The sequence below is a fragment of the Chrysochloris asiatica genome, unplaced genomic scaffold (genome assembly GCF_000296735.1).
Source record: "Chrysochloris asiatica unplaced genomic scaffold, ChrAsi1.0 scaffold00047, whole genome shotgun sequence".
Lineage (NCBI taxonomy): Eukaryota > Metazoa > Chordata > Mammalia > Afrosoricida > Chrysochloridae > Chrysochloris > Chrysochloris asiatica.
Genome location: NW_006408565.1, coordinates 75,076 through 90,467, shown reverse-complemented (window position 1 = coordinate 90,467; position 15,392 = coordinate 75,076). Strand labels below are relative to the sequence as shown.

At 42.7% G+C, this 15,392-nt stretch overlaps 1 protein-coding gene across 1 annotated transcript in view; it reads left to right on the top strand.

Moving 5' to 3' along the window:
• Nucleotides 1-12,473, top strand: part of LOC102824337 (chromosome unknown open reading frame, human C1orf94) — a 53,714-nt gene extending 41,241 nt beyond the window's left edge. The window contains exons 5-7 of the mRNA XM_006862125.1: nt 3,445-3,522; nt 6,741-6,937; nt 12,398-12,473. Coding sequence (XP_006862187.1) covers nt 3,445-3,522; nt 6,741-6,937; nt 12,398-12,473 — 351 coding nt within the window. The remainder of the gene's footprint in view (nt 1-3,444; nt 3,523-6,740; nt 6,938-12,397) is intronic.
• Nucleotides 12,474-15,392: the final 2,919 nt, after the last annotated feature.

The window sequence follows — 15,392 nt, the reverse complement described above, 5'->3', positions numbered from 1 at the left end:
GCTCTGATCATCCAGTCACTGAAGCCAGGTCAAGTAGGTATTATCTGCAAGTGTGGGTGTTCTTGTGCATATGCCCTCACTTCTTATCAGCTGGATGCTTCACTCTCCACTCTAGTCCTCTGTGGCTATGTCACTGACTCTGACCTTAAGATTCACAGCTCAATTCATAACCACTACGCTACCAGGGCTCATTTAATTGCTGCCCTTATGTTTGTTTTTTTGTTGTGTAACTGCTTTCTTTGTTCTTTGTGTCTTCTTTTGCTTAGTTTATGTTTTTTGTGTTCTTTCTTGTGAGTTTCCTCATAGTTCTAATGTTTCCATTTTCTTCTTGGGTTTTCATTTTATTGGTATGTTGTGTAGGGTTAATTTTTTTTTTTTTTTTTTTGAGGTTACCTTATATTCCATTAACTTTTCCTTTCATTTAGTGCTGTCTATTTTATCCTGTAATCTACCTGACCATCTCACCATCAGGATCACTGTTCCTACATCTTTACCTTCTTTTACATTGTAATTGTTTTGATCATAGACTGACCTCCCATATTCTCCAAGTTTGTTCTTATAGTTTTGTTCTGTTCTCGACTCTTCCATCTTTCAATTTTGTTCTGGGAGGTGTGGCCACATATGTCAATCTCTCGTTGTTGTCTGTTCTTGTTAGTTCTCAGTCCACTGAACTCCCTTTAGGATGTTTTGTAGTGCAGGGTTGGCTTTGACAAAATCCTTTAGCTTCTATTTATCTTGGTTGACAGTTTTTTTCTTTCAGGGTTTTATATATGTCACCCATTGCCTTCTTGCTTCCATGGTTTCTCCTGAGAAATCCAAACTTAATCTGACTTGCTTGCCTTTGTATATAATGCTTCTCTTTTCCCTATCTGTCTTCAGGATTCTGTCCTTATCTTTGATTTTGGAGAGCTTGATTATTATATGTCTTGGTGATTTTCCTTTAGGGTCTATCTTTCCTGGAGTTTGTTGAGCTTCTTGAATGTTTACCTTTTCACTTTTCAGGATGTTAGAGAAATTTTCTTTCAGCAGTTCTTCAACGATTTCCTCTGTGGACTTGTGTAATTCTTCCTGCTCTGGAATGCTGATAACTCTTAAGTTATTCCTCTTCATGTTGTCCAACATGAATCTTAGACCTCCTTCACATTTTTTAATCTTTTTTTCTGTTTGCTCTTCTGGCTTAGTGGTATTGAGAGATTTGTCTTCCAGCTCACTAGTTCTGCCTTCCATCTCTTCTAATCGATTCCTTTGCTCTTTCAGTGTATTGTCTTATTTCTGATATTCTATTATTGATCACTTGGACCTCTTTCTGTAGGTTTTGTATTGTTTCCAATGCTGTATCTATCTTATTTGATTGTTCCTGTAGTGCTTTCCTGACTTCTTCCTTATTTTTTTTCAACTCCATTTTAGTGTTTTGAAATATTTTATAATAATTTTTTAATGAATTCCTTCTCAGGCATTTCCAAGGCCTGCCCGTCTTCCAGAATGGAGTCCAGGTCTACCTCTAAGTCATTTGTCTCAGACGTTTTATCTTGTTTCTGGACATGTGCTGATATGGTCATCTGCTTTTGCTTCTTGGACATGTTTAGTGTTTATCTGTAGCCTTAATACTGAATTGAGTGTGTGTTTTGGTATTTTTTTGCTTTCTGTTTGCCTCCAGATAGATGTGATCAAGATGTGGGCTTCCCTTTTCACTCTTCTTATTGCTTGACTCAGAGTAACTTTCATAGGTGTTGTCTGCCTCACTGGTGTATAGCCTTTGGTATTGGTTCTTGTGTGGTTTTTGGTGTTTTATAGAGTGTGATTGTAGCTTGAGTATATGGCAGCAGTTGCTGTCTCTTCTTGGGTAATATAGGGAGAGAAAGAGTCCCCCAAAGGCAAAAGAGGGAGCCTAAAACAGCAACAGCAAAAAAAAAAAAAAAAACCCAACAACAACACCAAAATACAAAATCAAAAACAAAAATAACAACAAAACTGGGTTGGATACTGTAGTCTATAATCACAGAAAAAGGGAGAGAAGGGAGAGAAGAAAGAAAACAAAATCTGTAGCCTAATATGAGTATGACTTTAATGTCCTCTTTCAACTTCTTGCCTTCAAAGCCGCCTGATCAATTTCAAGATGCCACTGTTTGTTGTTATGCTGTACCTCAGGATTTAATTTAATTTTTGGCCTGTTTTGTTTTTAAACTCTCTTTCCCTCTCCATCCCCCTTGTTCTGGTCTTTTTTACTATTAAAAAACAGTTCAGGGCTGGTTCTTGGGCTGAGAGTATGTGTGTGCATGTGTGGCAGAAGAATCTACCAATGGTGGGGGTGGGGGTGTTCACTTGCTCAGGCTCTCTCTCTAGTCACCAGAATGGAGTTGTGGAAACAGTGGGGGGAGCCAATGAATAGATACCAAAAAGAAAAAAAAAAATCAGAACCAAGCAAAACCTACAAAGTGTATTGTCTACCTTTGCTCCACAGTTCCCGCAGCATTGTTCTGTGGCGGATCTGTTCCTGGGCTTGGTCTTGCCATTTGGTCTCACCGAAGTTGTAAGCTCCAGACCACCGAGCCTGGCAGATTAAAAAATATGGGATTTCTTACTTCTGCTACAAGTTCCACTAGCTATAAGCCTCCAAACTTTTAAAACATTCCTATCTCTTTGATTCCGAGTTTTGGAGCTCTACCCTGAATCCTCTTCACCTGGTATTCTGTGGTATTGCTGACAGAGAACTATACTGCACCTCTACCCTATCCACCACCAAACCCTGCCTCCTATGTGTGTCTTAATATAACATTCTAAGCTCTTTAGATACATGAACTCATTTGTTTTCACACCAACCCTGCCCATAGGACACAGACACAGGTGTAGATACGCATGAGTGCACTGCATCAGAAACCTACACAAATACACCTGGGTGCATATTTGCACCTTTGTACACAGAAACACACAGCTGCTAGTACACACAAGAGTTACTTAAATAAGCATAGATACCTACTAACAGACACAAACAGAGTTTCAGGGACATCTTGGATCTTAAGGCACGTTTGAGACTTGGAGAAAGGGGCTTAGATGGCAATGAAGATAACTTGGCTATTTCACAGACTTCACAGACTTGGGCCCACATGATTTTACAGATAAGGAAAAAGAGACTCAGAGAAGTGGAGTGACTTGTGCAAGGTCACACAACCACTAAGAGACAGTTCCTGAAGCTCTTTCCTTAATCACATGGCTAATAGGCTGTGACTTTTGTCAAAGAGGAACTTACTTGGTAGTGTAAGCTGTATTCCCCTGGGCTCGATCCCAGCCAGCCTTGGTCAGCTGTGTGTCAGGGCAGCAGTAGGATGGGACAGACCAGCCAGGCTTGAGAATGATCTGTGAATCAGAAGCCGAGCTGGGGAGAGGCTGCTGTGTGGCTGGGGGTCCCTTTGCCCAGGATGCTGAGCCCCTCCCTTCTTTCCCCAGGGTGTGTTCCCACAGAGAGCCACGAGGATGCCCTACCAGCAGACCCTGCACCCTCAGCTAGGGTGCTACTCACGACAGGTGAGTCGGCAACCTGCCCACCTCAGTCTCAGCTCCATGAAGGCCTTTGTATCAGACGGAGAGCAGGCCCTTTATCTTTGTCTGCTCGGTCACCAGCCATACCTTCTGCTCCACCTCTGGATCCAGAGTATGGGCATACATACAACCACCCAAGTGAAGACAAGAGTCCATGTGGTAATAACAGCCAACACCTTTGGACCCTGAACTGTGTTCCAAGAACTTCTCCAAGGGCTTCACTTGCATTTATTAATGGAACCCTCTCATGTCATCACTCTATGAGATCAGCTATAGATAAGAAAACTGCGCACAGAGAGATTAAGCCACTTGACAAGGTCTGAAAGCGACCATATGACTTAGCTTTTGCTGTAGCAACAAATTACCTCAACAGCTCAGAGACTTTGCACAATAAACACTAATTTCCCATTCACAGACAGAGATGGGTTGGCTGCAAGCCACTGGGGTTTGGCTGGGCTAGGTTATGGGTGAGGTTCAGGCCTGCTCCTCATGTCCTTTCGGGGCACACTCCTTGCATGTTAGATGATGGGAGCACAGAGGGGCAAGGGAGAACACCCGGTGCCTCTTACACACACCTCAAATACAATGGGTGCATTTTTCACATAAGTGAGTCCCAGATACTGCATGCGAAACACGCTAAAAGATTTATTTGTGGACCTGAAATTCAAATCCAACTATTGTCCTGCATTTTCATTTGCTGACTCTGGCAATCCTCTGGTGGCAGAATCCGAGTTTGACCCAAAGAGTCTGACTTCAGGGCCCATGCTCCCAGTCACTACACTTTATGCCTTGTACTGGCATGGGTCAGTGGTGGAATTCACACCTCCCATGTGGGAGTTGTTGTGAAGTGCCATCGAGTCAGTTCTGACCCATAGCAACCCTGTATAAGGTTTCCAAGCAGCAGCTGGTGACCTTGAACCACCAACCTTGTAGTTCAAGCGACTTTGCAATCTGACGCATTAGCCCACAGTGCCACACCAGAACTCCGGAATGAGGTATAGAGGGTACCAATGACCAATTTGTTATCTCTGTGGGCTGGCCTGGACACTCTTAACCTCGTAGACTCCTCTCTCCCCAGGGAGCCTCACCTTCTCTCTCTCTCTCTGCAAACTTAAAAGAGGTTAAAATATTCTGTTGGCATCTGAGAGCAGGATGGATCCATAAAGGCAGTTTGTTTTATTACCTGGGCCAGGATTGCTTTTCAGTAGTAGGAACCCTTTCTGTCCTGAGATGCAGATGAGAGCCCATGGATATATCACTCTGCACTTTAGGCAGTGATATGCCCATGCGGCTCCAAAGAGAATAGTTTCAGGCAATTATTTGTGTGTGTATATATATTTGGGGAAAGTTGTGTAAGAACCTGACAAAACAAAAACAAACTCTGGGGCAATCACTTAGGTATTTCTTAGGTATACTTCCTGTGGAATCTATTTATAGAAACAGTTTTATACTAATGGTTGCATTCTGGGCACGCTGTTCTATGCATTGCTTTTGTCAGTGAAGAGTGTATCTTGGAAATGGTTCCAGATCAGTATGCAAAGCTCTATTTTATGTTATTTTTTTATCAGTTACATGAAGTTAGAGATACATTTTGGAAGAAAGCTTATATAAGCTCTAGCACCCACATTTTTCTCTTACATGTCAGTTTCTTCCCCATTCACAGTCCTCCAACACTGTGAAGACCAAGGTTATATCTGCCTGCCACACTGACCCACAGGGGCCTGCCCTGGGAGGGTTTCCCTGGGTCTTTCTGTGAGTTTTTGGCTGCCTTGAACCTTAGCTTGTAATCTTGAGGAGGGGGTGCCTTCACTCAGAGGAAGGTGGAAAGGACCAGAGGGTCATGCAGAATTCCAGAGGGTTCACAGCCCAAAGGTTCCAACAACAGCTTGGATCCTGGAAAAAATAAGTGATTCACTTCTTTGAACCTCAGTTTCCGTATCTGTAAAATGGGAATAATAATAGTCATACCTCATACGACTGTTTGGAGGCCTGGAATACCCCAAGCACTCAATAAATGTGTGATTTTTTTTTTTTTTTTACTAGATAAGGATAAGAAGGTAAGAGAGGCAGAGTGCCGAATCCCTGAGCAGCTTTGGCCCCAGACTCCTGCTATTAAAGTGGGAATCCAGAAGCTTCTTCTGTTTTGATTAAAATGCTTCACAACACCGGAGGATAGATATCAGCTCCATATGAGGAAGGGCTTTCTGATGCTTGGAGCTACCAAAAGTGAAATACAGTGCCTATGATGCAATGGACTCCCCATCAGTTTAGATGTTCAAGCAGTTACCTATGGTCTATTCTTTCTTCTACCTTTCCCTCCCTCACTCTCCTCTCTATCCTGAATTCATTCATGAAATGCATGTCTATTGAGCAATTACTATGTACCAGGCACTATCCCAGGGCAGGGACATACCAGACATCAAGTCAATTGAAGCTCCTGCTTTGTTGGGGTATGATAGTGTAAGTCCCCATTCTTGGTGGTAGTTTGAGTCAGTTAGTCTCAGAAACCCCCACTGAGGTCCTGTATTTCTCTAGGATTTGGGGAGCTGAACTCCATTACGGCTTTTTGCCCTTTCGACTAGATTCATCTTGTCTGATAACACTCGCAAGTGACCATGTATAGCTTTTAAATTTTAAATTAGCATTTCATTCATTAAAATGTAGTAAAGCTAAAAACCCAGTTTTTCAGCACCACTTGCCACAGTGTGAGTAGTGGCTAAGGTATTGGGTAACACGGGTACAGAACTTCTTACCGTCTTAGGAATTTCCATTGACAACGCAGTCTCGGACTTGGGTTCTGTTGAGTGTGCCCCACATTTTGGAGATGGTTAAAATCTTAAAAATGAATAAGGGCTTTTGGGGTAGTTATTGGTGAGGCAAAGGTGAAAGAAGAAAATGGAAATAATATTTATTTGCATTTTGTTACATGCCAGTCTCTTTATTTATATCAACTCATTCAATTTCCACACAACACAGTTTGCCCATTTTACAGATGGAGGAAACTGAGGTTTATAGAAATGAAGCAAATTGTTAGGTTCACATCTAGAAGTTGAACCCTTTCCTCTCTTCGCTCTAGCAGGCTGCCTTCTCTGTACCCCACAGTGTCTGGAAGTACAGGGGCTAAGGAGTAGGGGCTGGGGAAAGGTTATGCCTAGAAGCGGAGAGCTCTGCTGGACCTAGCCCCTCTCTCCCTCTGATTGCAGGTGACGCCATTCAATCCACAGCAGATGGGACAGCAGATTTTCCGATCTTCCTTTACCCCCTTGCTTAGCTACATCCCCTTTGTCCAGCCCAACTACTCATATCCTCAGAGGACTCCTACCAAGCTGTCTGCCAACCCCCGAGATCCTTCTCCCATGGCAGGAGATGGGCCACAGTACCTCTTCCCCCAGGCATATGGGTGAGTCTTCAGCCTATTCTGGAAGCCCAGACCATACCCAGAAAGCTGTCGAACAGGGGAGGGGAATATGGCAGGCTTCATTGGTGCTTTCTTGGTACATGTGTTCCATGACTTGAGGAAGGGAGGGCCCTGTGCTTGTGAATCCCGAGAAGGCCTTATATGAAGGTAAGTAGGGTCCAGAACAATGTCTGGCCCACGAAATCATTTGGTCTGGCCCTGCCAAGGCAATCGCAGCTCCAGCCTTCATATTAGGGGTGAGTTAATGAAATGTTTGACCAAATATAGCAGGCTCATTTTCAAGTTGATCATTTTGTGTGGCCCATGAATGATGTTATAAATTTTGGCAGAAGAAAGGTTTTCCACCCCTGGCCTTGAGGCCTACATTTTGGTTGTAGAAATGCAAGTGCACAGTCATTACCATAGGAAGGGCAGTACTGGAGCTGGAGCATGCTGTTTTGCCTTTACCCATCTGCTTGATTTCCAACAGGATGTGGCCAAGTAATCTTCTTAGAGCTCTCCCCCGATTTAGTGCCCCCTGAGCTCCTTGCCAGGGTAATCTCCTGAACATCCCATTGACTTCATGACAGGCCCTGGGGAAGGGCCTTCTACTGCTTATCAGAGCTGCTCACACTTTTCCTCCAAAGTTCCCCAAAACAACAAAGGAGAGGGACTCAAACTTCCCAGGAGAGTCTGAGGACTCAGCTGCCAACTGTCAGCACAGACTCAACCTTTAGCTGACAATTCTACCCTAATTTGGCATGCTGATCAGTTATAAATCTGTGCTTGTTTTATTATAACAATAAATAACTGTTCATTCCCACCCACCAAATCTTCGACTAATAGCTCCAAGAGGCAGTTCTCTGTCATTCCTGTGAATCCAGTCTCTGAGGCTCACCACAGAGGTTGTATGTTCAGCTGGAGAAGCTCAGTTTACAGGATCAGGGCCAAGTCCCCCACTCAGACATTGGTTCCCTCCCCGCCCAATCCGCATCACAGACCTTCACCACAGTGTCCATCTGTCTCCCCTAATTCTCATTCTTTCAATGAGCATTTCCCAAAATGTCTTGTTAAAACAGATACATGCTAGAAAGAGGTTTTTATAATCAGAGATGTTTGGGGAAAGCTGTGGCAAACAGAGAGAAATAGATTTCTTAATTGTTGAAGTTTTCAGATCATTTAATTTCCTAGGGTGTATTGAGAATCTTCAAGAGGTTGGTCAGTAGTGTTCTTTGAACATGAAACTCTCAACCCCTTTTGTCTTTTTCCTTTCCTTTCTTTCATCTTTCCTTCCCTTGTCTCTCCCCTTTCTTCCCTTCTCATCTTCCTACCTTCATTTCTTCTTCCCTACTTCTGTCTCCTGCTTCCCCCAGAGTTGAAGATTCAACTTGTCCCTCCCTGAAAAAGATGAAAAGATAAGATTGGAAAAGGCATGTTGAGATAAGATTGCAAAGACCTTTGACCACTGGGCCTTGGCATCCCATGAAGACTTGTGCATATCAGAGGAATTGACTAGAGGGAAGAAAAACAGGTGATTAGAGAGGGAGTAGTCAGTCTGCAGGTGACTTTAGGGGGCTGTGTTGTTGTTAAGCGTCTGTCATTTCTGATTCATAACAACTCTGTATAGGGTTTCCAAGGAGTGGTTAGTGACTTTGAATGGCTGACCTTGAGGTTCAAACCAACCATTCAGTCCGGTCCAGTGCTTACCCAACAGTGCCTGTATGAGCACTTAGTCGAATAGAGTTACTATCAGTCAGAATTGACTTGATGATACTGGTTTTGTGTTGGGTTTATGAGTACTCATCACTTTCCTGGAGGTAAGAGTAGCTGAGACCGTAGAGGAGAAGAGGTAAGAGGCTTTAAGACAAGCTACCTGTTGGCCTGCAATCTTCTCAGGTTTCACTGTGTGACTCTGAGCTCAAGAAATGGGCAATGCAGATTGGTAGTTGAGGGTTGGGACCTGGCTTCTGGGGATGTCTGTACATGGGACAGGATGAGGAAGAAGAGCACATGGGAGACTGTGAGACGTACAGGAGAGCCTGTGGAGAGTGGTTATGAGGGAACACAGAGGAGGAAAGCAGTAACCCTGGAAGAGATTTTTTTTAGGAATCTTAAGAAAGGAATTTTTATTGTGGGCAAGAGGATGCAAATAATATAAAAATCAAAAGCTTATCTGACATTGAATTGATTTTTCTTTTTCTGCTTGTCAAATGGGATGGATTTTATTTGTACACATTCTTAAGAGTCCCGATCTGCTCATGAAATGCGTACACAGGGGCAAGCTGTGGCAATTCCTTAAGCCACTCTTTGGGATAACTCTTATCAGGGTGGAAGTGATTTCTCAACTCTGCCTACTTGTACTTCTTTCCCTTCTGCTTCATGTAGACTACAAAATAGTCGTTGCATGTGATGGTGAGCCCAGCAGTGAGCAAAAGACAGCTCTGGAAGCCCACCTTACCATCTCGGCACTGGTCCAGGCCTTTTTTCCTACTCTGTCTTAGTTCATAAAGTCTACTGACAGCTTGCCACCATCAGAGGCTCTGCCTGTATTTGAAATACCAGTTGCATAGCCTCTAGCATCCTAGCAACACTCAAGCCACCACAGTATGATAACCTGACAGGCAGGGGGTAGTTCTGATTGTCTGTTTTAAAAAGGCTCCCCTGGCCAATGTGTGAGGAATATATGCAAGGGAGCAGGTTAGGAGGCCTTGTCCAAGCAAGAGATGGCGACCATGGGGAAGAAGATGAGTCAAAGGATTCAAAATGCCTTTGGCAAAATTATTGAGACTAGATGATGAAGTGCAAGTGGGATAGGGGAAAAGTATGTTAATTATGATTCTTTAAGGTTTTTACTTGAGCAACTGGGTGAATGATGATGTCAAAATACTAAGATCAGGGTGAATAGAGCTGGAATCTGTGTATCATGAGTTTTCAGTTGGGGATGCTTCTTAGATCTATGAGCAAGATTGTTGATAGTCAGATGGATATCCAATTCCGGGGCTCAGGGGAGAGGGGCTGGTAATATGAATCTGGGATCCATTAGCATATAGATGATATTTAAAACCATGGGATTGAATGAGATTGCCCAGGGAGTGAGTGTATATAGAGGAGAGGTTCAAGTTCTGAGCCCTGGGCTTTCCAACATTTAGCAGTTGGAGGGTGATTATGGAGGAGCCAGCAAAAGAGCCAAGAAGTGAGATTGGAGAAAACATCGGAGAGTGTGAGGTACTAGAAGCCAAATGAAGCAAGTGCTCTCTGGTAAGAGAAGAAACCCGGGCAATGTATGGTACAATGCAGGTTGCTCTGGGCAAATTGGTGTGCTTGTGGGTTACCAATGGTACTGGATGCAACTAGGTCAGGGAGGGGCTGTCGTGGGTAGGACAGGCTACATGAACCTCAGTGGAGAGTTAAGTCAGGGAGAGAGGAGAGTCAGAAAAAAATGAGGTTTAATCAAGAGGCTGAACTGTATCAAATGGGAGAGGAATGAGAAGTTGGCCTTCATGATCTCAGGGGAAGAGGAGGCGAGCCCTCCCTTTCTTCTTCCAAGCCGATTTGCACATACTGTCCAGGATAGATAACCAAGCAATAATAATTTTGAGAGTTAAGAGAGGCATTAATTGCTATTACTAACATAGCAAGTCAGGAGGTATGACCACCATGCTCTAAGGGCAGCTCAAGTTTCTCCTCCTCTTCCTCCAAGAAGCTTCCCTAGATAATTCCAGTCCTCACAGATTTCCCCTCTTCCTGGCCCCTGTACTGCACAGCTGTCTAAACCAAGTCCTGGGCAGTTGATTTGATCTCAAGTCTCAATCTGGAGGGCCTAGATCTAGGGGACGTGGTAATCAGATATGAAGTGTGTCATTTATTACTGGTCTTGGCCTTGATTTTATAAATCATTGTAGAATCCGGGTTGGGGGGGTTTCTATCATAGTTGCTCTCTGTCATTAAGGTTCCAACATGATTTTTGAAAGCTAGAAAAAGAGGCAGTGTTATTACAAGGCATCTATGTCAAGCTGCTTGTTTGTTAACATAAAGGTTAGAGGCTTGAGTCCATACAGGGGCACCTCAGAAGCAGCCATTGAAAACTCTGTGAAGCACAGTTCTACTCTGACACACGTGGGTTTGCCATGCATCTGAGTTAACTTGATGCCAACTAATTTGTTTGTTTTGTTTTGTTTTGACTTGTGCCACGTCCTGGCCTGTGTACTGGATATAAAATGGTAAACAGTCCAGACAATGTTTTTACCTCCCTGGAACTTCTTTTTGTGAGAAGGGAATCAGATAAGCTTAAACTGTCCATGGAAGCAAGAGGCTGATTCTATTGTCAGCTAAAGCACAATACATTTATGTGGTTTGCTTCCACTACTTTTGCATGCCACCATCCTGTTTCTTTTCTTCTTCTTTTTTTTTTTTTTTTCAAATTAATCAATTTATTAGAGGATTTCATGAACGTGAGAATCTTCTGTCATATGCATCTGCCCAGTTGAAAAGTGATTGAGAATCCCTGGATTTGACTCAATCTGGGCATTTGCTCTGCTGCAATTTGTACCGAACTCGGTTTCCATTTATTCTAAGTAACTTGGCAGATGGGTGAGGAAATTGCAGTACGAACCCAGAAACGGGATCAACCAATTCCATCTGGAGAGGTCAGGGCGGGCTTCACAGAAGAGATGCCTTTTGAATGCCCTTTAGAAGTGTGGCTTGGATTGTACCAGGGAGAAGAAACAGAACTACATATACTTCTATTGTTAGAGGTGCTCCCTTCCCTGAATGTCTAGCAGAGACCCAGACCCTTCAATGATGCCTCAGTGCTCACATCTCAGACTGCTGCTGTTGAACGGAAGTGTCTGATTTAGTTCGGTGCCTTTGTCCAGGCTCCATAGTCTTTGTCCTGGCCCAGCGTTCTCTGATGGTGTGGACTCTGAGGAACATACCTGCTCCTCCTTCATAGCAGTTGGAGAGAGCACAGTTATGGTTATATGCTGTGGAGTCGGTTCCGACTCATAGCGACCCTGCACAGGGTTTCTGAGGCTGGAAATCTTTACGGGGGCAGAAAGCCTCATCTTTCTCCCGCGGAACAGCTGATAGTTTTGAACTGCTGACCTTAAGGTTCACAGCCCAATTTGTACCCACTGTGCTACCATAGCCACTCTGAACCAGAGGAGCCCCCTACTTGTAGTCGTGGGGCATGGCGAGAACATAGAAATGATCCCTAAAGATCACCAGGTGTTTCCTCACCTAAGTAAGTGGCAGGAGAAGCTCTTTATAGTTTTCAAAATATATCATTTTAATATTTTATTTTCCCAGAGCCAACACTTTTTTATTATGCCAAAGCATTTTGCCTCCAAGCTTGTCATGATTTTCATAGTCTTTGACAACCTCAAAAATTAATATATAGTTTTCTCTAATATCACTAATAACATCAGGGATTTCATCATAGTATTCATATTTTCTCTCTTCCAGGTTCAGCTCAACATCTGGTGGACCACTGATTAACAGCCCCTATTTTTCCCCCAGTGGGAATGGCATAAATTTCTAGATTTCCTTTTCTTTTCCCTCTTTAGCCCTAACCCAAGCGCTAAGGGCTCTGGAATTCTGGATTCTGCAACAGCTTGGTGTGAAGTTTGGATAACCAAGGTTCCAACCAGGTCACCAACAGGATACAGCAAGACCAGACTCATCTATTGACCAACACTTATACACACACACACACACATACACACACACACACAACACCAGCCACACATACACACTTGCTCAACCACATATGCATCTATATTTAGCTAACAAGAGTGATTTTTGCTTCTGTTGTTATTGGTATAATAGAAATAAGACATGTAATTTTAGAAAGTTTGTGTTTTATGATAAAAGTATGAGCTACTTGAAATGAGGCATGCCTGTTTATTTTTGTTATGTTCTGTGTCATCTCCACTGCCTATTTCCCCCACCCAAGACTCGACATTTACTTCACAAATGAAGAGAAACCCCATGATCTAGTGTCTTCAGAGCACTGCTCTCTAAATTTGGAATTCCTGGAATTATAAACTGAGAGTTCAACTTGTTTTCTTCTGAGATCTTTTTTCTACTGAACAACCTGGTCTATGCATATCAGGAATGGGCGTAGAATGAGCATGTGCGCCTCTGTCCTGCCCAGGTGGAGGTCTCTCTTGTATGCAGGTGGAAAATGTAGACTGGAAAACAATGAAAACTAATTCTAAACATGAAAGATTTCTTTCATCAATGTCAATATAGAGGTTAGCACCTGTCTTGTTCAAAACTTTTATCAGTGTCTTGGGTAAGGGCATCATGACCACACATGTCTGGGAAGGTAGACTTTAAAACAGTAGTTTTAAATTGGCGATGTTACAGGTAATTGTCTTAGCCTGCATCCATGGCAGACATCACTAATCAACAGTGGCATTCTTTTCCTCTGGGCCTGGACAAAGCCACCAAATCATGCTCCAGATGGTTCTGCATGCAACCGTTATTGACCCAAGAGTTGGTGTATGAACTAAAACCCATTTGCCATTCTTTGACAAAATTTAACAAGATGATAAATGTGAAGGATAAATGTGGAAACCTACTTTGGGTCTTAAAATATGAACTGTGCACTTATTGGATAAGCCAATGTTGTTCATTCTAGCTTGCTCTACCAGCAACTCCATTAGTCACCTTGAAGCTCAACCCCACTCTGGCTGAGACTAGGGAGGGCCAGGCCTGGAAAACATAAAGAGCCCTAACCCTGAGAGCAATGAGAGGACGGGCATCTGGAAGTCATCAGAGTTACACTCAATGCTAACACGAGATTTCTCTGTATATCATGACACCATTGCACAAACCTTTCTGTGTCCTTATTGCTGTTATTAGGTGCCATTGAGTCAATATTAACTCATAGCGACCCTATGTACAACAGAAAGAAACACTGCCCAGTCCTATGGCAACCTCACAATCATTGCCACACTTGAGCCCATTGCTTCTGCCACTGTGCCAATCCATCTTGTTGGGGGTCTTCCTCTTTTTCTGATCCTCCACCTTACCAAACATGATCTCCTTCTCCAGGGACTGGTCCCTCCTGATAATATGTCCAAAATAGGAGTGACAAAGACTGGCCATTATGGCTGCACTTCTTTCAAAACAGATTTGTTTATTCCTTTGGCAGTCCATGGCACTTTTAATAGTCTCCTCCAACACCATAATTCAAATACATCAATTCTACTGCTGTCTTCCTTATTCACTAACTTTCACATGCATATGAGGTTATTGAAACTCCCATGGCTTGGGTCAGGCATACATTACTCCACAAACTGACATCTTTGTACTTGAACACTTTAAAGAGGTCTTGTGTAGCAGATTTTCCCAATGCAATACATCATTTGATTTCTTGACTGCTGCTTCCATGAGTGTTGATGGTTGATCTGAGCAAAATGAAGTCTTTGACAACTTCAATCTTTTCTCCATTTAAATGGATGTAGTTTATTGGTCCAGTGGTGAGGAATTTTGTTTTCTTTACATTGAGATGCAACCCGTACGGGAAGGCTATGGTCTTTGATCTTCATCAGTAATTATTTTAAGTCCTCTTTGCTTTCAACAAGCAAGGTTGTATCATCTGCATATCGCCGGTAATTAATGATCTTCCTCCAATCTTCATGTAATCTAGCTTCTCAGATTATTTCTCAGTATTATACAGATTGAATAAGTATCATAAAAGAATATAACCCTGTTTCACACCTTCCTAATTTTAATCCATTCAGTGTTCCCTTGTTCTGTTCCAACAACTTCCTCATAGGTTCCCCATGAGCACAATTAAATGTTCCAGAATGTTCATTCTCCATAATGTTGTCCACACAGTCATGATCCACACAATCAAAAGGCTTTGCATAGTCAATGAAGCACAGGGTGACATCTTTCTGGTATTCTCTGATTTCAGCCACAATATCTCTCATTCCATATCCTTTTATGAATCCAGCTTGAACCTCTGGAAGTTCTCTTGTACATATATGATTGCAGCCATTTTTGTATTATTTTTAGCATAAAGGGTCCTTGGAAACCAATTTCTCTCCCAAGTTATCTTAGAACTTATACATTTTCTGTGACTCTACGTCTACCATAACTTCTTCTCAAGGTTGGATCCTACTTTCAGAATTTATGTTTCTTTTTTATATCTTTCATTAACAGCCAAGATTCTTCATCAATTATGAGAAACAAAAGTTAACTGAAAGTTTTCACAAAGACAGGACCCCTTATTCTTCCTAAGAATTTCCTTAAATTCTGGATATTGATACTTCCAGATATTGATCCATGTTGGACTATAGTTTACCACCCTCTTTGGCCTTGGCAAGTCCTGGGTTCTTAGCCATTTTCCAATTCTGACCTTGGGCAAAGAACTTAACCACTCTGAATCTCATTATAATAATGACAATATTAAAATATAACGTAGACTCATGGTTTTAAAACAATG